This window comes from Carassius gibelio, chromosome B24 (assembly GCF_023724105.1).
Source record: "Carassius gibelio isolate Cgi1373 ecotype wild population from Czech Republic chromosome B24, carGib1.2-hapl.c, whole genome shotgun sequence".
Taxonomy (NCBI): Eukaryota; Metazoa; Chordata; class Actinopteri; order Cypriniformes; family Cyprinidae; genus Carassius; species Carassius gibelio.
In genome coordinates this window covers 7,453,851-7,481,042 of record NC_068419.1, presented here as the reverse complement: position 1 = coordinate 7,481,042, position 27,192 = coordinate 7,453,851, and the positions used below count along the sequence as shown (strand labels likewise).

Below are 27,192 nucleotides of genomic sequence, written 5' to 3'. Positions count from 1 at the left end.
CAAAAGTACATGCAAAACCAAGGGAGAGTGACAGCCGTTGTGTGACAGCATGAGTGTGACGCTCTTGGTTGAAGCTGCATGTTTCTGTTACACCTCTCTTTGGTTTGTGTGCATTCGGGGTCCACAGGGGTCTCGCGTTCTCATCGACAGCATTGTTGAGCCCACGGGGCAAGCATAAAATACGCAGAACGGCTAGCTGGGATCATGTCCTGTCTATTTGATGAGAGAAGGTTCTTGTGCAAGGTCGAGCACATCGAGATGGCAGTCGCTCTCCTTCCTTCCCACGCTGTCACAGACAGATGCTAAAAAACAGGTGGCAATATTTCAGCACTGCTTCTTTTCACTGATGAGAGATGCAAACCTGGGCTGATCATTATGATCTGATTATCCTTAGCTGATTATTACAGATTTATGAATGTGTCAGATTTGATCATTACAGATTTGTGGATGCACAGTTTATCTGTGGCATATTGGTTATCTGCCAGTATCAGAGTTTTTTTTATGTTTATCATTTTTAAATCGTAAAATGTTATTAAATGATTTAAACATTATAACATTTTTAGAGGATGTTGTGATGCCAAATGCCTAAAATGGCTGTTTATTTGCTGTATTTAAACAAAAGAGTGTAACTAGCATTTAATTTAATATATAAATGGTAGATTTGTTAAATGAAAACATTTAAAAAATACATTAAACACAACCATTATAAAGTTTGGTTAAAAAAGGTATTTTTTTATTTTTCTGATAATTTTTTTTCAAAATCTCATCATTTAATCAAAGTACAGTAAAAACAATAATTTTAATATCTTAATGTAAAATGATCCTTCATAAATCATTGTAATATTATGATTGCTGATTGAATATTAAGTTATTTAATAAAGTTATTATTATATAGGATTTATTTGGAATAGAAATCATTTGTGACATTATAAATGTCTTCACTGTCACTGATCATTAACTTAATGTGTCACAGTTTGTTTTTATCTACTGTTTATCTGGTATTGACCTTGAATGAATTATCAACACTAGCTAGAATTTTAATATCAGTGCATCTTTAATTTGACTCTAAATTGATTTATGTCAGTATGAGTTTGATCTGCTCATTAAAGCTTTGTTCATTAATAATATAGAGTTGATTTTTTAAAGTCTGTCTTCAGAATTCTATCTTTGCTCTGGATTGATTGTTGCAGACTGCTCCTCATTTAAATACTCCAGCCTTACTCTGAGTTGATTATTAGAGTCTGATTCTCAGTTAAGTACTTCTCTTTGACCCTGAGCTGAGTGTTAAGCTCTGATACTGAGCTGAATGGTACAGTATGTAGAGTAAGAGCTTTAGGCTGGGGATTTATGCTGTAGTAGAGTCACTCAGTGGACCCAGATTTAAAAGGGCTTTACACAAAGTCAGACCACTTTATTGACCCACAGACGGCTAGTGGCTTCATCCAAAACCACTTCTTTTTAAAAGTATCTTTAGTGTAATATGCAAATCTGCCGCCTCTGTTGTGCATAAATATGGGGGGAGGGGGACTTGAAAATCAGTGGTTTTTAGGGTGTTTGTTAATTGAATTGGACTCACTTACTCCCACTGATCTGTTATTTCATTTTTCATTTTCACATACGGTACCTTTAGGAGTGCAGTTGAAAGAGTCTGGCATGTGGGACGTGGTAAGTCTATTGGTCTTTTTTTCCCTGCCACATCTGTGTTTAGAGCTCCAACAGTGCGCTGGGACTGATTGTTATTTCATCTGCCTCCGTTCCAAAGCCAGCAAATCACTCAAAAGAGCATCAGGTTGTCAGCAGGATAAATTAAGCATTGTGTCTTTATTAGTCGAGTGGACAAAAGGGTGTCCATCTCTGTCTGAATAGTTCTTACTTCTCTCTACAGGTCATTGATGTTATGATGATAGCACTTGTTCTCTATGTATAGGAACTTCAAGTCATGAAAAATAAAATCAACCTTAATTAAATGTATTATTAATAGGGATGTCCCGATCCGATCCACAACATCGGTATCGTGCAGATATCGGAATCGGCAAATAGCTAAGTCCCTAAGTTGGGAAGTCATGGCCTAATGGTTAGAGAGATGGACTTGCAATCGAAGGGTTGTGAGTTTGAGTCTTGGGCTGGCAGGAATTGTAGGTGGGGTGAGTGAATGTACAGCGCTCTCCACCCTCAATACCACGACTTAGGTGTCCTTGAGCAAGGCATCGGACCCCCAACTGCTTCCCGGGTGCTGCAGCATAAATGGCTGCCTACTGCTCTGGGTGTGTGTTCACAGTGTGTGTGTGTTCACTGCTCTGTGTGTGTGCACTTTGGATGGGTTAAAAGCAGAGCATGAATTCCTAGTATGGGTCACCATACTTGGCTGTATGTCACGTCACTTTCATTTTTTAAAGCCGCAGCATTAGCATCAGCATCGGTATCGTTCTCGGAAGTGAAAAAGTGGTATCGGGACATCCCTAATTATTAATGGATGTTTCTGGTCTGATACATTATGTAAAAAATATATGCATACATTTTTGCAATGTTTAATCTATGTAAGCTTGTTTCCTTAATGGAATAATAAAAAAAGAGGTAATTTTAAAACTGTCTCTTAAAACAATTCTAACTTCTAACTATGGTGGATGTAAAACAGAATTGCAAGTTATAAATTGGACAAAAAAAGTTAGAATTGTGAGATATAAACCTGGATGAAAAAAAAAGTCAGAATTTATATCTTTAGTTCATATCTTGCAATACTGATTTTTTTTCTTTTCTCAGAATATCAAGAAAAAAGACCAAAAGTCTCAATTACCTTTTTTATTTTATTTTTTGGTGGAAATTGACTTTCATATTAATCTGTATAAATGGACTTCCGTTGCGAGACATAAACTCTGAGTTAATATCTTGAAATTCTGTGAATTTGTTATATTGTGTTGTTAAACCATTATATTGTTAATAATAATGTACAAAATGTTATGTATAAATTAAATTGAGTTATTTAATTTAAATTATATGGTATGTAGATTTAATTTAAATTATGTGGTATGTAGCATAGTATGTGTATATAAAAAATTAACTGTAAAAACTTAAAAAGTTTATATTGTATGAGTATATATGGTTGATTTTTTTGTTTGTAGTGTACTATTTTTAATTTACTTAGAAAAAATAGTATAGAGTAGTGGTTCTCAACTGGTTTGGCTTGGGACCCATGTTTATAATGAATATCAGAGCATCAGGCTCCTGCTCCACTGGGCTGCTGCATGAAATCATGCTGGTTCAATATCCTTTGTTAACATTTAGATGGTATGAAGACATGTTCTGGAAAACAAGTCTTGCATGAGCTTTCGCTAAGGCCTCAGTGGATTCAATAATCTGAGACTAATGGAGAATTATCATTCGGGTGTTTGCTGACTCTCGCTTTCTCCAACAGTCACCATAGTTACCTGTTCTCCTATGACTACAAGTATTCCATCACCTCAAGGAGTGAAAATTATACCTGAATAAACATGCTAATATGAGCCAGTTCCCTGTAATACAATAAGAAAACCTGCTTTTCGACAGTCTCTCAGCCTGTATTTGTATGTTGTGTCCTCTGGATGATTCTTTTGGGAAAAACAGTCCTGATGTATCTGATCAGATAAGGTCTATCGCAACTGAAACCGTCCACATCGGCCTTTCCTGTCAATGTGCTGCGCTTCCTGTTATCTTTTATTTTTTTAATGTTTGCAGCGCTTGTTGATATCGACACCTTTCTCTCGCTTGCGGCCTTATCGCAGAGCTTCTACAAAGGGGTCAAGGGAAGAGTATTTCCTCTAGGGGAAAGACAGATTTCAATTTAAAAATGGTTTATTCACTGAGAAAGGCTGAGCGCTAATGTACCTTCTCCGCCTCAGAGCAATGAGGCTCTCATATGTCACGAATACCCGGACTTGCAGGATTTTCAAAGATTTGACCGGCCTTCATACCCACAAGTGAATTTTCTGTGCGTTTTTGTTTTATTTGAGAGGTTTGAGTCAGTTGAGTGAAGCTCTCATTGATTGGGAGGTTCATTACCAGCACGCTGGAGAGACCATGGCTCAGCAGTTTTCTGATATCCCTCCTCCCATGAGAATATACAGGCAAAGAAAAACATGTTGACTGCGTTGTTTTCACATCAGACAACGGTTTTAACTGTCAGAAATAGCAGTTAGCCCTTCAGGCGCACCCTTTTGTTTAGTAATTTGATCCGTGTTCAGCTGTTTGGGGGTAAAACACATAGCTCATTGTTACTTTTGGACGTGCACTGTGGGATGGATGTGGGTAAACCGTGCAGTTGGTGTGTAAATATAAAGAGTTATGTCATTTGCGGGTTATGTGCTTTAAAAAATGTGCTTTTGCTCTGAGGTTCATTGTACAGTGGCCCCAAAATGTGTTTGGATACTTAAAATGTCAAAATTTCAGTTATATATATATATTTTTATTTCATGATATAATGAATTTAAATGAAGTATAAAATGTAATTTTATATTATATATATATATATGTATACACACACACACACACACACACACACATGCATGTATATATTTAAGAAAAGTGTTAGGTTAATATATTAAATATATTTATATATGCTATAAATTATATGAATTTAAACATGTACATGTAACTACATGTAAGTATTTTCAAATTATATGCTGTAAGTGTGTGTTTTTATATATACATAATAAATATACACGATACACACATATGTTACCCTGGAGCATAAAACCAGTCATAAGTCGCTGGGGTATATTTGTAGTAATAGCCAAAAAAAACCATCAAATGATCGATTTTTCTTTTATGCCAAAAATCATTAGGGAATTAAGTAAAGATCATGTTCCATGAGGATATTTAGTAAATTTCCTACCGTAAATATATAAAAACTTCAGTATTTAGATTTTTTTGCACCCTCAGATTCAAGATTTTCAAAGAGTTGTATCTCGGCCAAATATTGTCAGACCCTAAAAAACCATACATCAATGGAAAGCGTATTTATTTAGCTTTCAGATGATGTATAAATGTCAATTTAGAAAATTGTTTTTGTGGTCCAGGGTCACATATATTATAAAAACAAAACTTTTATTTGGATGTGATATATATATATATATATATATACATATACATATACATATTCATTTTGAATACATTTATAATATTATCATAATTTTTTGCATTTTTAACATTTTTAAACATGCATTTTTTTCATATTTTATTTAAAAAAATTTGAACATGTGTATTTTATTTTCCCAACTTACTTTTTTCCCTCATTAATTTTTTACTTAGTTTTTTAATGACACTGTTAAATGTAATCATTAGCAAATATCAAAATTAATATCCATTTTTCATAATGCACTTGAAATGAATTTGTCCCATTTAAATCAGTAGCTTTTTAAAATGTATTTCTTTAGACATTTTTAGTCATTTAGTCAATACTTTGATCAAAATGTAAAAATGTGTGCAATTTCATTGCATTATATAACAAATTATCATTCTAAACGGCATCTTCTCTCAAAACAAATTCCTGAGTAGTTTAATTTTAACCAACTGGTTCTTCAAGTTCACACAGGTTTCCTAGCAGTCTTAAATTTGAACCATAAATCTATTAATCACTTTATTATCTCAATGTGAAACATTTTGCTTGAAAAATGTGCTATCTATCTTTAAAATAAATGCCACTGGCTTTGACATTTCATTATCTAGTGCAGTGATATTCATACATTTGAAACTTTCCAGAAACTTTCAGGGACGTTTTATTTGCTCTTGCTAGTTTTGCCCTTCACACAGTCTCCCACACAAACACAGGTACAGTAGATAATCACAGCACATCTGACGCCTGCCTCGGCCCTCTGCCTGATTAGATCCCTGTGGAATACTGCCTCACACCAAACAGGAAGCCAATGACATCACAATATCCTGTCTTTTTGGAACACGTCCCTGTGACATCATATTCCTTCTGTTTGTTAGAGCTAAAGATGGGTTGTATTACACAAATCGATTTTCTGATTTCTTTCAGCTTTGGTGGCACGCTATAACACTAGATAGGGCATTTCTCAGGCTCCTCTAGGGCCTAGAAAGGTCTACGAAGGACTTGTTAATATTCTCCAAGCTCGTAATCCTCTTAGATAAATAGAAGAGTATTTTTGCTTGTGAGGTTGTGATTTCCATAGAGGCAGATTCTTTCCACCCAAGCCCATTATTAAGACGTTTATGTTGTGGAAAAGGCAAAAGGATGGTTTCCTGTAGTCTGTGAGCCATAAGCTCCACCACCTGTAACATGTAATTACATTGTGCGCTCATGAAAAACCAAGAATTGCATTGTTGTTGCACTTTTTCCTGAGTGGGATGAAGCCATTTTGTTACGCTGTTAGCATAGGCTAGCTTAGTGTTTTTCAGCTGAGAAGAGAGTCACATAGGGACTTTTTTTCAGTGTAGTCACATCCAGATGTCAGCTCATCTAGAAACACGTGGGGTAATCGGATCTCTGCAGCACTGGACTGTTTTACATTCAGCTCAGAGTCTGTTCTGAAGGAATTTCAGGAGGGTGGATCCACATTTCCAGTCTAGAATGATTATAGCATCAAGAACAAGACTGACATAGAGCTGGATAATATTCTGGATACTGGCCATGATTTTGCTGGTGTATAAAATTAAGTAGTATTGTAAATGTCATATTACATATTTTAAATACTTTTTCAGGATTTTCTGATGGAAAAATAGTTCTAATGAACAGCATTCATTCAAAATAGAAATCTTTTGTAATATTCTGCACTACCACTCAAAAGTTTGGGGTCAGTGTGTTTTTTTCTTTTTCTTTTAAATCAATAAAAATTGATAGTAAGGAACCATATGGTTACAAAAATGTTTTATTTCGAATAAATGCTGATATTTTTAAGCTTCCTAAGAATCCTGAAAAAGTATCACAGGTTTCAAAAAACATATATTTAGCAGCACAACTGTTTCCTCCATATTATTGATAATAAATCAGCATATTACTATGATTTCTGAAAGATCATGTGACACTGAAGCCTGGAGTAATAGCTAATGAAAATTCAGGTTTGCCACCACAGGAATAAATGATATTTTAAAGTATATTAAAATAGAAAACTGTTATGATATCGCACAATAGTAGTTTTTACTGGATTTTTGATCAAACAAATGCAGCCTTCATAAGCATGACATAAGAGACTTCTTTAAAAAAAAAAATGTTTTATATAATGTCATAAAAATCTGTCAGTAGAGACATGGAAGTACATACCACTCTTTCAGCAGATCAAATAGCTTGTGGAGAAGAAATAAAAGTTCCTCTAGAACATCACAAGCTTTTTGTAGGTTAAACAAAGCGAGGTGAGTTATGCACCGAAGTTAAATTCTTCATAATAGGGGTTTGTTCAAACTGTGTTGTTTCACTCTCTTCACGGCGGAGTAGTCTGCACTGGTGTTTTTCCTTGCTTTTAATGGTTACAGTCTTAGGCAGAGGTGTCAAAATTTATGAGGGACTCGTCCCTCAGGGAAGGACAAGGAGAGAATAAGACTGCAAGAGAGAGAGAGAGTGTGTGTGTGTGTGTGCGGAGCAAAGAATAAGTAAGCGAGATAAGGACATTGAACGCTATGAATCTCCTGAGCAGAAACCTCCACATAAGGCAGTTTGATTGGCGGCAAGTGGGTGTGAGGAAATGAATCATCCAGTCTCTTTTAAAAAAAAAACCTTTTCGTTTTCTGCTTTTCTTTCATTCCAGTGCCCCTTCATCCTCCTCCTCATCAAGCCTTTAGCCTCCCAGCCATTTTTATTGGGCCGTTAAAGAGGTCATTAAGGAAAAACAGCCTTCACTGTCACTTTTTCCTGTCCTTCCAAGGATCTAAACTGGAGATGTTCAGTAGATCACAGCAGTATAGCGTATACAGTGTGCGGGAACATAATTATGTTGGCATCAAGGGTGAGGAGGACAAGAGTAGCTTTGTTCCAAAACATACTGTGCTGCCTACCTAGACTGTATTTTAAGGGACCATGTACTAAAGGCCAGCCAAAAAGGTAGGCAGCATGATGTTGACTTTTAAGATATTGATGTTTTGGCCTTTTTATTATTCAAAGATGAGATTGAATGTATCCTTAATTTCCCTTACAGATTTGTGCAAACCTTTTGCGATATTGTATTATTATAAGCTGATAAAAACATCACAAAATAACAACTTTTCAGTTAAACAATGTTTTGCGACTAAAATTATTTTTTTCCCCTCTCGTAATAAGTCATGGAAATGGTCCTGAAAAACCACCTCGTGAGCTTAATTATTTTTTTTTTTTGCAATATATGGCGTATTTTCAATTTTCAATTTCAGTTTGCGCAATTTGAAAGGTGATGGAAATGCAGGAATTGAGAATGCAGTCCCAGAATGAAAATTTTTACTTTTATTAAACAAGCATTAACTTGATAAAAAATTACAGTAAAGACACTTACAAACTTACAAAATATTTTTATTTAAATTAATTGTTTTTTTTTAGAAAACCGTTTTTTTTTTTATTGTAATAATATTTTACATGACAGTTTTTACTGTATTTTTAATCAAATAAATGCAGCCTTGGTGAGCATTAAAGGCTTTATACAGAAGCCAAACTTTTAAGCAGAAAGTATTAAAACAAATATTTCAGTATATTAATTAAAAACGGCATATTTAAAGTTATCTTTGGGTATGGTAGATGGATACGTTTCATTCAGCTGCAGAAAGAATCAACCAAATTAATTCAATATAATAATTGAAATGGTTATATATTCTGTTATATTTAGTAGAGGGATGCTTTTATTTTATTAAGTGCCAAAAATATAATAATTAAAATAGCATGTTTTACATTGTGTGGTTGTGTATTTCATTGCTTAGAGGTTTGAAATTGTTAGCTTATCGCAATGAATAATTTGTTTTTTTTCTGCTCATGAGCAGCGCTATGTGTGTGCTGATCAGCATTAAAAGTCAGAAATTAATTTCAGTTATCATTCTACCTTAAAAGACAGCAAGGCGGCTTGCTAGGTTTTATAACAGAACTATTGATTTATCGTAGCTCTCTCATTTAGTTATTCTGTCACTTGTCAAGTCTCCACTATGCTCTCGTTATGCACCAGATCTTTTCTTAATTTCCAACTTAATGTGACGGCCCAGTCGCTTAATGCTTTGTGACAAGTCACAAAAGCTTGTTACATTAATCATTGCAGGGTGTACTATCCATTACCCACACCGTCCGGATGGTTTCCTCAAAGATCTGCCCAAAACACCTTACCTTACCATTTTTGGAAAAAATATTAAATGTTTTCAAAACCAAAAATGTATATCCTGAATAAAGCAGGAGGTGTGATTTATTTGTTTTTTTTTATGCACATTTTTGACGCCCCCTTTCTCTTGCAGGTGACATCACTCAGAAAGGATATGAGAAGAAGAGGTCAAAACTGCTCGGGGCGTATCTGCCACACCCTCCAGGTAAGAGTCCCAACTCTCACCTCACATTTAAAAGGACACAAAGTGCTTTTATACCCACAGACTTTAAACAGCTGACGCAACCAGCTTTTCTACAGCAGATGGGTTCGCCTTCCCTTCTCTCATTTAAACAGATTCTAAAAACCTGCAATGGGAATCCTTTTCCTGTGGGCTCATATTCTAGGCAATAAGATTTTCAACAGATGGATTTCACAGTCGTTCTCTCATACTTAAATGAGCAGTGCCTTTTGTAGGGCATCCTAGGCTGCAATACTTTGCATATGTTAAGGTTGCACACATATATATCCACCTTTATGCAGGTTTATGGGATTTTAAATGCCTATTTTGTTATTTGACAGGCAGGAAGCTTAGAGATAGTGCATGATTTGAAGTATCATTCGTATTCTTAGCTCTTAGAGGTTTGTTCTCATCCCTAACCCAGAGAATGAGTAATAATATTAGATGATCAGCTATCTGATTTAGAAACATTCAGAAGTGCCCTAAATCAGATGTATAACAATGGAGTTTAACAAATTAGAGTTGGTTGACAGTTTACATTCAGCTTAACGTTTAAAGCTCCAACAGCTCTATTGGTCTCTTTACTCCTGTGAAAATCTTATTTGGAAAGCAAGGCCATCCATAACCCAGACCGGCTCCAGACTTAATCAGTCTATTTGCCCGCTTTTTTCTTCAGTGCTGCTTTAAAATGAGCTGATAAGTGACTGCACCAGAATTAAGAGGCTCCTCTAAGCTCTTCTCAAGAGCTTCATAAAAGGTGCTTAGAACTTTTTTCTCTCGTTTCATTGAACTGAAACAACCCCTTCCTATGGATATTAGTGGGGGGGGGGGAAATCTAATGTTCAGTGTTGCTTTTCAATAAGGGTTTCCTCAGTTGATCACCCTGGTCACTCGTTTAAGTGCACTTAAAGTAAATACTTTACATTAAGACTATCGATAAAATGCAGAGTCACTGCTGATCAAGCGTCTCCGACTTCAGTCTTTACAAGTACACCAGCGTCATTAAAATGAAGAGCTCGGTAGAGTAATTGTTTGGTGTCGAAGAACATTTGAAGAAGAACTGTGCTTTTTTTCCAGATGAGGTGATTTCTTCTCTTTTACAGTTTTTGCCAGACAGGTATTTAGGACAATATATTTAGACAAGATTCATAATCTTCTCTTGCTTTGTGATTTGAAACTATGAGTGTACCATGAATTCAGGTGCTCTCAGTCAATTGAAAAGTCGGATTCAAAAATTCATATTTACTACATCGCTCAAAAGATGTTTATGAAACACTTGTAAAACATATTGATAGAAATTTAAATATTGCCTTTCTCTGAAATTATTTTTATATCATGCATATAGCCTAAATAAAAAAATTCATTTTCATGCATTTTAAAATAAAGTATGTGTAAAACAAGCTTTGTTACTGTTTTTTATATTTTAAAGTCACCTTTTTGAAGGCATATTCAAAGCAAATGCATAGATATTACGTTATATGTCTTCAAATGGTTGAAAAAATATGAAGATATTATATTTTCGGCTTTGTCGCCCAGCCTTACCCATAAAGTTAGTGCTGCTTTTATAGTTTGGTAAGAATTTATGTGACTTTTTAAGGTCTCTGATTTGTGCTCGGCGTGTCTGGCTGCATTGTTGATTAGCACGGCTTCTGTTGCCATAGCAACAGGCAGCACGCATGTTCCCAGTCTGGCTCCCAGTGAAAAAAAAAAAAAACATTACATCATACTCGGGCACAGCGCATGTATCGTAGACTGTGGCGAGAATAGCGGCATGCGCCAGAAACAACGCAACGCAACGCCTCTATTCTTACAGGAGCTGGTGTTATTAAACAGTCCCCTAAAGGCATGAACTTGCGTTTAATGATCAGTCGTTTTATTTACTGGAGCAAGGGAGCGTGGCACAGTGACACCTCCCTCAGTGATTGTGGGTTTGTGTGTGTCTCCTAGTTTTTAAGAGCATCCGGATACCAGCACAGACTTTCAACTGAATTGGGTTTCGACTTTAACCCAATCAGTATTGATCGGTGACTGTTAACCCTTGGGTTCTTAGTAGGAGGAAGACTGTGTGTTCATTGTACTTGAGTCACAAATGCACCATCACATCCTCCGCTGCATGAGCTGGTGCATGATTCTGACTTAACCTGCTGTCTCACCTTCTGCCTTATTGAATGAATAAATCCACCCGCTGGTGATTTAGGCTATGTCAGCACGGGGCCAAAATTGATTTCTCCTGGCTGCACGCAGAGCTCTTGGCTGGAATGCCGAGCTCAACCTGGGCCGTCTCACGTGTCCTAAAATCTGCCAGGAGGAGCAGAGTGGTGCTAAGCTCTCCGCTCTGAATCCAAGACAACAAAGAACAACAGAGCTGGCTCATCACAAGAGCCATTAATATGAGTCATAGCCGACCAATCGCTGCTGTGTGTGCCTGGAATTAATTATTTTATCTTTTCTCAATCAGGGCTGCACTGGCAAAGACATATTGGCAGATATGGATCGTCTATATATGGCCTCAGAAATCTCAACAGATTTCCTCTGAATTTGAAAATGTTATTCGTGAATCAGAAAATTCTCTGCTGTGCTGAATTAAACTGATTTTTACTTCAATATGATTGAATTAATTAAAAGATTAATATCTGACCATGCATCTTTAATGTGGTTTGTCTCACAGGTGAGACCTGAACAGCACACATTGATATCAGTGTTTAAACTAAACTCATGTAAGCTTTGACAGTTTAAACATTAAAGAGCCAGAGGACGTAAGCTCACACGCGCAGTGAGATGATTTGTGCGTGCAGTCATCCGAAGCACGCAGACCTGCGCCTCAGGACGCTTGCAAATATTAAGCTCTCTCTGAGATATTGTGCTTAAATGGACAAATTTACAAAAAAATTGTCAAAATACCCATCTTGGTAATCATCCTAGAACATACATAGCCAGCTGAACATACTTACAGTGTCTTAAACTGACAGCATTTTCTTAATATTAATCAGACAGCAACAAAAAATAAATCACTAACTGCTCTTGATTGAATAGCTTTTTTTTTTACTTTAATAAAGATTGATCTGTAATTTATACAGTCATATATGCAATGCTGTTTTACATTTTATTACTTTATTAAGTTTCTGTACCTAAAAACTATTAGACCTACCTAAAAAAAAATATGAAAATCACTATTGATTTTATTTGTATCTTTATTCTTTTGTATTTATTTGTGCTGTTGCTTGTAATTAGATTATTCTTATTTTCTTTATTTTTATTTGACAGTATAGTTTTTCCCTGAACATAGCACGCACCAAATTGAACCAAAACCGTGACTCTAAAACCGTGAGAAAGTTAAACCGTTCCACCCCTAGTAGAAAGGTTAACTTAAATGTTTTGCAATTTGTTGCCATTGAAAATGAATATACTTTTAAATGGGATAAAATAAGATATTATCCATCAATAACTAGATAGTTAAGTTTGTCAGTGTTTATAAATGATTTTTTGGATTGCTTTAGGGCTGCAACTAACGATTATTTTGATAATCGATTAATCTGTCGATTATTTTTACGATTAATCGATTAATCGGTTTATGTACTTATATTTTAGTTTTTCAATTTTTTCCCCCAAGTAAATTATTAATAAAGGGTCTTTATCATTCAGCATAGATTTTTAAGAGATTTTAACCATTTTGCATTGTCATATCCTCATCAAAAATATACCTGGAGTTGTTTTATTATGTTAGTAATCCTTTGTCGAATTCTTCTGCAATCAAAACACTGACCCATACTCTAGCAAAATTCACAAGGAGATTTCAAATATTGTTTTCACCATGACAGTCCTTAGAGCTCCTAAAGTAGTTTAACATCCCAAACAAAGCTTAAGGAATCTTTGAGAACATATTTTCACGAAGTATAAGGATAAAACAGAATAAAATTGCAGTGCATTGTATTTTATTATTTACTGGGAAAAAGCTTTATAGCTTATGCTGTGAAATTGTAAACAATCCTTCGAAAAAAAATGCCAATGGCATGAAACCTGAATGGAACTCACAATTTAAAGTAAAATCCATCAGAAGGTTGTCCAGAAAAAAAAAAAATAGGGACACACACAAAAAACCTGCTGTGTGAAAAAGAGCAGTGAATACTTAGTAAAGAAGTGCATTTTAAATATACTCAAACATTTACCTCTCTCATTCAGTCATAATTAGGCTGCAAGTCTGAATTATGAACTGGTAAACGACAAACTGATCACATAACATGTTTGTAAAGCTTTAAATGTTAACTGTTAAAAAGCAATGTTATCAGCTTTTACGACTAAACATTTCATGGCCGCGGGAAGTGGGGGTGCTGGAGGTGCTGCAGCACCCCCTAGTGACGAGAGGGAGATAAAAAAAAATGTAGGCCTATTGAAGTATTTTGCACAATTTATAAATTCCTTATGAATATTTTAGAAAATGATTTTGACACACGCAGTCTATTACGTATATTTTGGATTTTAATTTCATATTTTGAGGCCTAATCAACACAGGTTCGGAAGTTACGTTGTCAACGTCTGGCAGGCAGGTTTGGTCGCCGAGTAACGAGGTTTCCCGCTCGTTCCATGCAGAATACATCCATCTTTATATAATACAGCGCACCTCGACATTTGGACACCTGTAACCAGGGCACCCCGCCTGCATGTAGCTCAGGTAAGAGCATTGTGCTGCCGCGCTTGTAACATTTATTTTTTTGGCAACAAGTGTGGGATCAGCTTTGACTAGCCAAGCAATTGTAAGTAGTATACTATAGTATTTTTGGAAGGTGGTGGGGATGGAGAGTATTATTTCGTTCGTGTGTTCTTTGCGTAATGGTTGTGGAGAACTGTTGAATAACGTTCAAATAGTCGGAGATTATTTCCTTGTGGTTTGTGTAAAAAGGTTGAAGATGGAGACAGAAAGCTTTATACTGTGCGTTTGTTTTTTGCGTAATGGATGTGGAGAACTGTTCAATAAACAAATTGCTTAAATAGTCAGAGATTATTTCCTTGTGGTGTGCGTAAAAAGATTTTGGAGTTAATAGAGTTGCGTGTGACATAAACGTGCAATGACTCAAGCCAGCTGCCCAAATCGATTGCATTGTTTTAGCGTTATTGTGAAGTTTGATTAATATTATATTTTGTTGTAATATTATTTGTTGTATCTAAATAAGTTGCATGTATGTATAGGCTATCTGAAATTGTAATGAAAGTAATTATTTCGTTTTCTTTCGATTATTAAACTATTATTTCTGATTCTGCTTCTGCTTCAGATTAATAAGGCATTGCGCATATCTGAGAACTGATGTCTGTGTGTTTCAGACCCTGTGCATTGAAGTGTATATGACAATAAAGTAGTAAATCTCAATGTATTTATTTTTAAAATGTATTTTAAATAGGCCTATAGGCTCATAGGTTTTTTGTCAAAAAAAAAAAAAAAATTAACTGCACCCCCTGTTCAAAATTACTTCCCGCGGCCCTGAAACATTTGCAAACAACCTTGTACTGGAGAATCTGCACAAATAAAATTCTTAGGGGCCGTTCACATATCGCACCTAAAAACGCGTGGAAAACGCTAGTCGCGCCGCTTTCTCCTTCTTTCCAAAGCGCTCGGGCAGAAGCGCCCCTGAGGCGTCTGCCTTTGCTAAGCACCATGACGTGCTAAGCACCATGACGTGCCCTCTCCATGAAGACCCGGAAATTTCAGCAAAGGATAAATGGATGCGGTGTGGACGCGCCTGGAAAAACGGGCGCATCGCACCGCGTGCGTGTCGCGACCGCGTCGCTTCCATTATGAGAGTGCATACTGCGCGCCTACATAGGAAATAACGAACTTGAGCACGCAAAAGACACGATATGTGAACGGCCCCTTAAACAGTTCAGTAGTGCAGAGTTTACAGGTTACTCTTCATTTTACTTTGAGCCTTTAAAGTACTCCCACTTCCCGCTGAATGCTGCAGAGACGCTGTTCGGGAAGCACGTGACATAAAACGAGGCCAGCTATTGGCTATTCGCTACTTCACCTGCTGTACTGGCTGAGTAAAACCTCCGGTGGCTCATTACTGCCACACTTTGGTCACCGCAGATTTGAAGTATGCACGAAATGAGCCGCTTATGGCAAATAAAATTTATTTAGCGACGAATCGATTACTAAATTAGTTGACAACTATTTTAATAATCGATTTTAATCGATTAAATCGATTCGTTGTTTCAGCTCTAGATTGCTTATTTTTTTTGTTTAGTGTTTTCATTTTTGGATTACTTTTGTTTTGTCAGTATTTCGTTTTGTTTGTTTTACTTTTGAGATACAATTTGCGACTTTTTAACTCCAAATTCTGACTTTTTTAAATTCCGAGTTTATATCTTGCAATTCTGACTTTTTTTTATTGCAATTCTGACCTTCTGAAAGTCTGAATTGAGAAATATATCTTGCAAAAAAAAAATCTACATCTTGCAATTGCAAGTTTATATCTCACAATTCTGAGAAAAAGTCAGAATTGCAAAGTGTGAGACAAATAAATCTGAATTGTGAGATAAAAAGTGTCAATTACCTTTTAATTTTCTTATGCAGTTGCAGAAACGGGCTTCCATAGTTTTGCTTGTGTTTTGTTTGGAATTTTACATCTCCAACATTATAATGTAGAAACATTAAATAACTGTTTAGTATATTTATATATTGTCATAGATTTTTTTTTTTTTAATCTTTCCAATAATTAATAAAACCACTATTATTGGTCAATACTAATATATTTTCCAGCTCAATTACTGTTTTAAAAAACAACAAACGTTTAGGTCTGAAGGGGTGAGAGAAAGAAAAGCTACACTGAACTTAAAAAGTAGGTTGCCAGTGAGAAATTGAAATGAGAACAAATCAGTGTACCTGTATCTCTTAGCCCATCAGTGAGGGAGAGTGTTACAGGAAGAGATCAATGAAGTGGATATGTTATAAATGAGTCTATGTCTGAAACTGTAATTGTAATTGTCCCTCTCTTACTCTCTTTGTGTCCTTTAGGGCTGGAGGCGTCCATGGCACACGAGCGCCGGCCGCCCATGGTGCCCTCCGCTTCACGATACCACCGTAGACGCTCCTCTGGCACCCGTGATGAACGTTACCGGTCAGGTAAGTCAGCAGGGAGTTTATTCCAGCAGTGAAATGAGTGTTCCATCCTGATTCGTATGCCCCGTTCACACCAAGGACAACAACTATAAAGATAACGATAAAGATATAGTTCTAAAAATCTTTCTCAATATTAAAGAATAGCAGAGTCCACCCCACAACTATAACAGTATATGATTGTATGCTTGTATGGACACTAATGTCGTTATCTTTATAGTTATCATTCTTGGTGTGAATGGGGCTTTACATTGGAATGATAGAAAATAAAGCTGCACAGGATTCATGTACCACAAATATACTTTATCCTATACCACAGTAATAGCAAGTAAACAATAGAAAAATTCATTCCTTAAAAATGTATCTTCACTTGTGAGTATTCTGGTCTCATAATTTCAACTTCTTTATATAGCCTTAAAACAAAATCCAGATAATTTTGCTATTTATACCATACAGTATTGCAAAACTGAAGAAAAATAGGTGAAAAAAAACTTGGACATCAAGGAGAGGAAAGAAATAATATAATTTTCTTAAATATTAAAATAAAAAATCACACTCTGTTCTAAATGATAATGGTCTAAATGATAAAAATTCATAAAAATGTTTAATGTTATATATAATTTAAAGCTGTGTTTTTTTTGTTGTTGTTGTTGTTTTTTGCATGTCAGATTATGGATTTGTTTATCTCTGAAAATGTCACTGGCCTCCAATATACAAATATTGATAGATGATATTTAAACGGGAGAGATTTATATGCCATAAGCTGTACATTTTAAAATTGTATCTGTCCCTGTCCTGTCTCTATATGTCCTTTAGACAGCCACACACTGAAAATAGAATGATGAAGGAAAAAAAGAGTTCGGTAATCATGAGACACAGCTTTTGAGCTTTTCGTTACGGAATGAGGTTTTATGATTTATACACATAAAATAAATACGATAAATACACATTTATTTTTGTATTTTTTTAGTAATGCTGAACAGCACATACCAGGCTTTAACCACTGTCTTACTTTAATGACAACGTGGAATCAAAGTGCACCATATTTAAAGTAATATTTATGTTCTTAATAAATGTCCCTGCTCTTATTGTGCACATTCTCAGCCTCTGAAGCCACTTTCCTCCTCTGCTGATGTCATCAAGGCCACACAGTTGAGGAAAAAATTGAAATGAACTAATAATATCATCAGCTCCAGTCAAATCCATATGGTTATGTCATACTCTGTCTTATATAAACTACTCAGAGAAGTTTATAAAATGAAAATGGAATTGAAACGTTTTAAGTGTAAGTGTCAAATCATTTAAGAAAAATAAAAGACATTTCATTTTTGGCTAACTATGCATTTTTAAATTCACACTGCATTTTGCTACAATTATCACATAGTATCACGCTGAAAATGCAATCTCAAGTGTCCAACCTGTACGTCTAAATGCATTTATGAAAAATGTAATTTAAACGATAATTTTGGTACAGTTTTTGCTTGGACATGTTAAACATATCTAATCAATTTGGATAATACAATTTCATTTTAATAATGCAACTTACAAAGCGTTAAAATATGTTTTTCATTTACATATTATGTAGAAAATTGCAAAGGTAAATTATGTAATTGAATTTTCATTTTCCACTAAATGTTGCACATTGTACAGTACAGTACAGGACAATGTAAATTTAAATACATTGTCATTTTGGATATTAACTTTCAAAATGAATTTAGTTTCATCTGCTTCCATATATCAGTTCCCTTTAACTGCATTTGAAAAGGAATTAAATCAGAATATAAGCAAATATCGTTTCGGATTATTCATGGGCGTGTAAACACAGTCAGTGTGTTGATGGAATATGTTGTTCTGTATCTCATTAGAGAGTCCAAATAACAGCTTGGATTATTAGAAGCCATGACTCTGCCAGCGTGAGGAGTGCAGCCGTGGGTACAACCTACAGTCAGCCATGGTGTCATCTCTCACACACACACACACACACACACACACTGAGATGAGTCAGTATTGCAAGATCACAGAAGGGCTGGAGGTGGTGGCTTGGCTGTCGTCACACACTCTCACGACCATCAGCCAGAGACTCATCTCATCCACGTCACTATAAACACCAGCTTGGAGGTCAGCGGCTAGTTAATACAGATTCCCTTCATTTCATATTGGTTTTTTTTCCCTCCTCAGACGTCCACACAGAAGCAGTTCAGGCAGCACTAGCCAAACACAAGGAGAGGAAGATGGCTGTTCCCATGCCATCCAAACGCCGTTCTCTAGTGGTACAGACCTCTATGGATGCCTACACCCCCCCAGGTGAGCTTCACACCTGATTCTAAATCACTGTTCATTTAAAGTCAACATGAAATCCTTAAAAGGAGAATTTGCCTAGGAAAAGCCCAGTGATTATTTATTCACCCTTGTCTTGTTCTAAAAACATTATTTCACCCTTGTTTTGTTCTATGTCTTTAAAGACTTTTTTTTTCTTTTTTTTTGTGAATTTCTTGCAGTTCGTTTTAATTTCCCATTTTTATTGCCCCCCCCTACAAAATTAATTTATTTACTGTAAATAATTTTAAATGTCATTTAATAGTTATAAATAAGAATTAAAAAATAACTTGTAAGTTCATTTATTTGTGTATTTTAAAGAATTCTATTTTTAATATATAGACACATATATATATATATATATATATATATATATATATATATATAAATATAATAATGTTTTTCCACTTTCTTTTCGTGGCCTTAACAGTTTCTCTTGGATGCTCTTGGAACTATATCCCACTCTACATATAATTTTTTTAAAGAATTTTCTAGTTTATTCTGAAATCCCGCCAATGGGTTGCAAAAACCTTTTCATGTTGACTTTAATTGCACTTGTCCACCTTCTTGGCTGAGTGTTGAGTGGGTCTGAGTGACTCTTACTAGGTCTCTCCCCCCTCTCCTATCTGCCCACCCTGACAGACACCTCGTCCGGCTCGGAGGAGGAGGGCGGCCAGGGTGAGGGTACCCCCACCTCCAGCCAGGGCAGCATCAGCATGGAGCACTGGATCAGTCGGGCCATCCACCAGGGTTCCACCACCTCCTCCTCCTCATCGTCGACGCAGAGTGGGGGCAGCGGAGCCGCCGGGCGCCTGGCTGACGTCCTGGCTCAAACGCATGTCGGCAAATCAGGTAACGCCCGTAAACAAGCTCCGCCTCCACATCGATCCCTCAGCCAGTCACCCCCACACTTCCTGCCATGCTTCTTCTATGTGTGCTGTCCGCACCTTCTTTTGCTCCTTATCGTATATCTGTGCTGTTGTTGAATCACGCTAACCGTCATCAACATGATTCTCTGCTAATCTCCTCTAAAACTATGTCTGTCATGAGGAAGCAAACAGTAACGTTTGTCCGTAGACTCTGATAGGTGCACGGTTCAACAATAAGGACCAATACCAGTTTTTGGGCCAGATGACCAAATTGTCACAATAATTTATTTGTTGTTGTGAATTCTGATGATTTGTGTCACCAAAGTTGTGCAAATTATTTGCAATAGTCTTAGCAGCTTCAGTTATAATGAGTTAAATCATGTCACTTTAAGGATTTGTTTTCCAGCAAAAGTGTGTTGAATTTATAGCCGTCATGGAGCTATAATTTGTACATCCAAGTAATTTTATAAATATAAATATAAATAAATGTTTTTTATATTTTTTTATAATGATAAAAAATACATTTCTAAAACAATATTAATTTTAATTTAACAATTTTATTCAAATGTTTATTTATATTTGTATTTATTTTGTATTTAATTTAATTCACATTGCAATTAAAAAAAAATTAAACCCTGCTGCTAAAAATATATGTAAAAATTATTGTTATAATTTATATATAGTTATAATAAAATGTATTGCTAAAATCTTTTAATGACCCTATTAATTCCTTTTGCACACAATAAGTTTTTTTTTCTTGTGTTCAGAAAACTTAACATTTAATAAAAAAAGTGTAAATATATTTCATTAAAATATAATAAAATACAGACAGGGCAAGGACAGATCTTCTGGTCTGACCGCACCAGCAGAAAATATCCTTGTTGTTGGGCCCTGAGGTAACAATTAATTCAACACAGAGCCAGTTACGTCTCCCCATTTTGTCTGTTAAATGTAGTCCTGACTAGCCAGTGCTGCACAGATGGTAAAAATTTCCATCCAGCTGATTTTAAATGTAAACACAGAATGCAGCAGGAAGAGGAAAGAGTTTAACTGCCACTTTCCCCTCCTCCACTCAGAGGCCATCGAAAGAAAGACACCTCATTTTCAAAAACCTCACGAACCCTCTGTATCCAGAGGGCTTGAAGTTGTAGACTGTGGCTAAGTGTTTTAATAGAGCTATGATGTAGGAGTGCCCTGTGGAGCAGTTTAATGTCTGAAGAAAGGAACTCATCATTTTCACACTGTCCTGTTACCTCTTCATATTTCTTTTTATTTCCCCTCACTATTTGGTTGTTTCATTGTTCTATCTCAGTTTCCCTTTCCTCTATCCACTTTCTTTCCTGCTCTGAGTTTCGAATCACTCTGAGTGTAAATATATTTCATTAAAATATAATAAAATACAGACAGGGCAAGGACAGATACTCTTTTTTTTTCACCATTTTGTTTCCTCGTAAGGGCATTTTACACGGTGCACTGTAGGCACAATGTCTTACGATTTTACAAACGCTGGCAAAAGTTGCCTGCTACTGATTTAGCTCAATGCTAGAGGGCAAAAAACTCTCAGAATGAAGCGGTTTCTGTAAATTATATTCTCTGTTGCTTCTAAGTTGTAGATAATTACACTGTCCTGCTAAAAGTTTTTTAAGGCCTTTTTCGCACCAAGAATGGAACTTATAAATATAAACATTTCTCAGCTGATCCACGTCTACCTATAGTATCACGACACCAATCATAATTCCCTTCATAAGGTCCCTTTAGTCATTTTTCAGCAGCCACCGCTCGCTCAGGAAATAATCACCCACCTCCATCCCCAGCTCCTCCTATCATCCAGTGAAGACTTGGCAGGGAATATATATCAGAACAGAACCATTCTCCCAACCTAAAATGTATGCTAATCGTAAATTATGTTGACGATAGTAGCCCTGACAGAACTATATTAGCATTCTCAAATAATGCTTAATCTCTTAATGCTCAAGCTATTTAATTTTGTCTAGATTCTGATTTGCTGTCAAAACCTTTAGATTTATAGTTATCATTACAGATATCGTCCTTGGTGTGAACCGGTCTTTAATCTACCTGGTCTGCCAGACTAGCCAAGTTGGTCTTAGCTGGTTTAGCTAATTTAACCAGCTGTAAAGTGCCTAAAACCCACCTAAAAAGACCAGCTGTAGATTGTTTAGTTCAGAAGGAAACTAACAAGATAAAATGACTCTAGGCTAAGCATGAATAGAAATAAATGTGTTTGGTGGGCAGACATTAGAAAACGCTCATTCTTTTACTCATTCACGTTGCGTGGGCAGCAGGGAGCGATTTTAGACACATCAACTCTGAAAGTGACCAAAAAAAAAAACATAACTAAAAGTTTGATTGGTTGGAAAATAATGAATGACACATAAAATATTCTGATTGGTCAATGACACATACAATCTTGGCAAGCTTTCAGTGCCGCCTCCAACAACAAACTGGGAACTTGTGATCACCGTGTAAAAGAGCCTTTCGATTCTTTCCCTCACTTCCTTTTTCTCCTCCCACCTGATAACGTTGTGTTACCATCTAAAAGCAGACAACCGACCTCAAGAGATTCAGTCGTGTTCAGAGCTCTCAGAACATTGTTAGTGCATATAAAGTAACACAGCAAGGATCTTTGGGACATTTTTAAACCCACTGGACCAAGAACAAGTTCTGGAAGTGCTTCCCAGGTTGTTGCTTTTGTCCAGTATTTGTGTTGTACCGTTGGGAGAAACATGGCAGTGTGGGTGCTCCTTTAGGAATGCTTAATCATTCCCACCTCCTCCGTCCCCCCTTCCCCTTCCATGCAAGATATCCAGAGTCCTTGGGACTCTGTTGGGAACATGGCACTGTCCATGCTCGGCTCATCAGCCCCCGTTCCTCTTGCCCCATCCATACCTGCGGTCAGCGAGGAAGCGGACGGCTCTAAGGTTCTGGTTCTCCCCCCTTCCTCCCTCCCCATCCAGGGCCGATCGCTCACCTCTCGTTGAAGAGGAAAACTATGCTCGGCGTAGCAGAGAATGGAAACTCGCTGCGGCGCTCCTGTGAGTTTGGATCAGATCTTCTCTGGCCACCACCCTTGGAGTCTGAGGGTCAGTATTTGCCCCCCAATGCACACACACACTTCCCCCATTCATCCGATCATCTAGAACGTCTCTGTGTCCTCCGTGTAGTTCTTTCTGGAGTCTGGGGGACGATGGGCCCCTCAGTGTGTTTGTGTTTGGAGTCGTGTGCCGTAAATTTGATGACCTGATGTGTCTGAACGTCAGTTCTGCTGTGTATGTACAAATAAGCGAGAGAAACTTTCTGACAACAGTTCTGTTTTATTTCGCTATTCGGTCTATCTGTGAGTAGTGACTGTGTAACTTGTGCTTTTTTCTAAATATATATGGTTATTTATTCAATTATCAAGTGTGAAATGCTGTTTTCAGGCTTTCAGTCTGCTTTTAGATGTCCATTCTTTGTCTCTATGTGCTTATCGTTGTTTGTTCTTTCCTGACCCTGGTTTTTGAAGAATAGTTCACTTAAAAATTTTAAATTCTGTCATCATTTACCCTTTATGTCTTTCTGAACCAATCTGACTTTCTTTCTTCCATGGAAGACAAAATCAGGGATTTTAAAGAATGTTCATGCTGCTTTTTTCCATAGAAAGACAGTTATGGTTAACAGGGGCGCCATACAATCATCGTAAAAGTAAACTGTACAAATTATATACAGTATTCAAAGTCTTCTGAAGCCATATGATACATTTATGAGTAATTGACTAAAATTAAGTTGTTTTTCCAATAAAATAAATCATACTTGTTGGCAACTTTCACTTTTATTGTATAAAAAAAGCAGCTTAGACATTCTGCAAAATCTTATTTTTTCATAGAGGAAAGAACATTGTACAGGTGTGAAATGACATGACGGTGAGTGAAAAAAGGCAGAATTATCTTTTCTCTGTGCACTATTGCTTTAACTCTCAGTGTGTTGTCACTATTTGTGTATTTATCTGTTAAATTTGCATGATTATTTGTTTAAATGTTGTAAATTGCATTGATATTTGAAATGTTTACTGTTTAACCAGTGTATAACTGTTGGAAGTTATTTTCACATTGAAACATAGGACAATACTGACTGCTATTTAAAGGTTTGGGGTCAGTAAGATTTATTTATTTCTTTTTGAAGAAATTAATACATTTGTTTAACAAGGATGCATTAATTTCACCAAAAGGGACAGTAAATTCATGAAATCCAGCTTTGCATCACAGGAATACATTTTAAAATTCAACTTTATATTCAAATAGAAGTTATTTTACAATGTAATAATTGTTCAAACTTTTACTGTATTTTGTATCAAAAAAATGGTGTACATATTTAAAAAATATATGAATTTCACACATCCCAAACTTTGAAACGGTAATGTATATTGGTATTTCGATAAACTTCTCATTTAATTTACAATTTACACTATATTTTAAGGCTATGTTTTGAACACTAATTAAATCAATGCTGTTTACATTTTATTAGAATGATAAATGAAAATTGACTGTGATATTTCTTATCCATCCCTCCAGACTAGAAGGGTTGTGTTTGTCTGGGGTTTATTTGTCTCCGTGACGCTGATATGCATGCAGGCTCCCTCACGTGACGCAAGACGCCATTTATATTTGTCCTCCTACGAGCACCTCTGGGCTTTCAGGAAACTCCTTTTCCAGCACATTAGTGTCCGTGTCACTGAAGAGCAGAGGGGTGGGGCGAAGAGAGAGAAAGAAAGGGAGAGTAAAAGAGGGAGGGATTTTGGATGCGTGTTATTTTCAGCCTGTTACGTAAGCACTCTAGCTGCTGGGTGTTTTCTCGTACACTCATCACTGATGGTAGAGGCAGGAGACGAGGCAGGGAGGCCAGTGATGAAGCAGGAGACGAGGTGGAATACAAGGCAGGGAGAGAGTCAGGTGATTAGAGCTGGAGATCGGTTTCCTAATTTCGATTCAGATTCACAAAGCTCTCATGGCAGTTTGATTCAGTTCTGATTTGATTAGATTCCAACTTATTTAGTTATATTTTAATAATTTTCCTTACATATTTTGACATTAATCAGACAGTAATTGTTCTTTAAAAGAACCGGCTCAGAAGAAATATTTGTTTCAGGAATCAGGCTCCACATGTCATGATGTATGTTATTGATTCAAGAGTTACTTATTCATGAATCAGTCTGAACTGGTCACACTGTTCGTGTTTGATTCACTAAAAACAACCAGCTTATGTCTCTGAATCAGCATACATAGTTCATGCTGTTTGGTTTTGATTCGCTCAAAAGAAAGATTCACAAGATTCATTTGTTTGAGAATTGAGCCACATGTTGCATTGTATGTTTAAATTAGCAAAAAAGAACCAGCTTCTTAGAGTAATTTGTTTGTGAATGATCTAGATGTTTTGATTTGCTTAAAAAGAACGAGTTCTATAGAGTCGGTTCATGATTCATACTACACTGATCTCAGTTTTAGTTTTTGATTCATTAAAAAAAAACTGACACATAGGAGATATTTGTTTGTGAATTAGACTACACTGTTCATGCTGTATGTTTTGATTCACTAAAAAAAGTATATGTTCATAAGAGTCCTTTGTTTAAAAATAAGACTAGTAATATTTTATGTTCAGCTACACTGGTAGTCACATCAGCCCTACGGGAGATGTAGAAGTAGTGCTGAAGGTGGGTGGAAGCCAAATCCAGGGGTCGTGCCCTTCCTTAGTCACATTCTCCATCAGACACCCCTTCTGTGCTTGGCACAATTCCTCAGACAGGAGGCATCTCGCTCACTCACGTTCATTCTGCCGCCACTAGTGACAGCTTGACTTATCTCTCCCAGATATATGACTAATACTTCAATTTATATTTATACATGATGATACTATATATTTATTTATAAAGTCAGTCAGAAACAAACCGACTTATGGAGAAATAGATTGATGCATTAACTGTGATTCTTTGCTGAAAAGAACTAAAATACACCACTCAATTCTAGTTATGATATTAATGTATCATATGAGTCAGTCTCGGATACAAACTCAGGGTCTGCATAAAACTTTATAACATTGAAAACCATCTATGCTGAACTAAAGCTAAGTAGCTAAAAGCCTCTGACTGTGTCGTCCTTGATCACAGTGGACGTTTCTGTTAGGGCCGTTTTGGGTGTTTTATGGTGGAGGAGGAATAGTGCCGCCTCATTGGCATTCTCCTCATTCCTGGTGTCGAAATTACACACGGATGGTTATTTCTCTCGGAATGGCTCGATTGGAGCATGGGATATAATGGAAGGAAACTTTTATGAGCTTTTAGTGAAAGGATCACCCACTGACATCTGCCATTTGAAATTGTGCAAAAAAGGTAAATGACATTTATTTACTCAAACGTTAGACAGCACAAACTCTGTAGGGATATCATAATGATAATATGTGGTGGCCAAGGGCACTGAATGTGAAAGAGACATTTCAGAAGCGAGCTGAGGGGAATGAGAAAGAGGCCGCAGACAGCTGAGAATTTATGATCCGAAGGGGAGGGTGAACGGTGAAAGAGAAGCCCAGCGGACTCACCGACTGGAAGTAAAAGGGACTGTAATTAAGGAAAGGATGAAAAAGCTCTCCTCTGTGACTCTCGCGTTCCATCAGTCTCTTTCTCTGAGACATGTGCATATTGTTTGCTCAAAATCACTAACCCTCTTACTTTTAGTCGTAAACAATGGGCCAAGTGTGTCAGGGCTCTCTGTATCAAAGCCAGGTAGGACTGAAATCCTGTTAGAACAACAAGCCAGTTGGTTTATAGGCAGTTCCATTTGGTTATTGGTTGGTCAAGCTGGTTATGCTCTGTTTAACATAGACTGATCAGCCAATGATAAACATGAACCACATGTACATTTTTGGAATATGATTTAGCTGTTGGTCATTAGCTGCAACAGACCAATTACCAGTTGGTTTATATGTGGTTCAAGTTAGCCAATGGCAGGTCAAGCTGGATATTTACTGTATAATATAGATTTATGAGTCAATGACCAATTGACAGTTTTTTTGGAACATGATAGCTGGTTTAAAGTTGGTCATTAGCTGGTTATAGATTTTCAAGTTAGTCATTGGCTGGTCAATGGCCAACTCAGATTGACTGGTTATTTTCTGTATAATATAGATTGATCAGCCTTCAACAAACCAGTAACCGATTGGCTTATATGTGGTTCAAGTTCGTCATTAGTTGGTCCAACATGACAGCTGGTTTAAAGCTTGTCCAAGTTGGTCATAAGCTGCACCAAACCCTTCAAATGTTGGTTTATAGGCGGTTCAGTTTGGTCTTATGTTGGTCAAGCTAGTTATGCTCTTTGTTACATAGACTGATCAGACCAACTTGAACCAGATGATTTTTTTTTAAACATGATATCTGGT

At 36.4% G+C, this 27,192-nt stretch overlaps 1 protein-coding gene across 10 annotated transcripts in view; it reads left to right on the top strand.

The window, feature by feature from the left end:
* Positions 1–27,192, top strand: part of LOC128013315 (disco-interacting protein 2 homolog C) — a 103,116-nt gene that overhangs the window by 39,418 nt on the left and 36,506 nt on the right. For 4 of the 10 annotated variants that reach the window (XM_052596217.1, XM_052596213.1, XM_052596215.1 and 1 more), the window contains exons 2-6: positions 9,391–9,462; positions 16,484–16,591; positions 18,764–18,889; positions 19,508–19,753; positions 22,746–22,871. In XM_052596217.1, coding sequence (XP_052452177.1) covers positions 9,391–9,462; positions 16,484–16,591; positions 18,764–18,889; positions 19,508–19,753; positions 22,746–22,871 — 678 coding nt within the window. The remainder of the gene's footprint in view (positions 1–9,390; positions 9,463–16,483; positions 16,592–18,763; positions 18,890–19,507; positions 19,754–22,745; positions 22,872–27,192) is intronic. The other 6 variants (XM_052596222.1, XM_052596221.1, XM_052596216.1 and 3 more) reach the window with 3 other exon arrangements.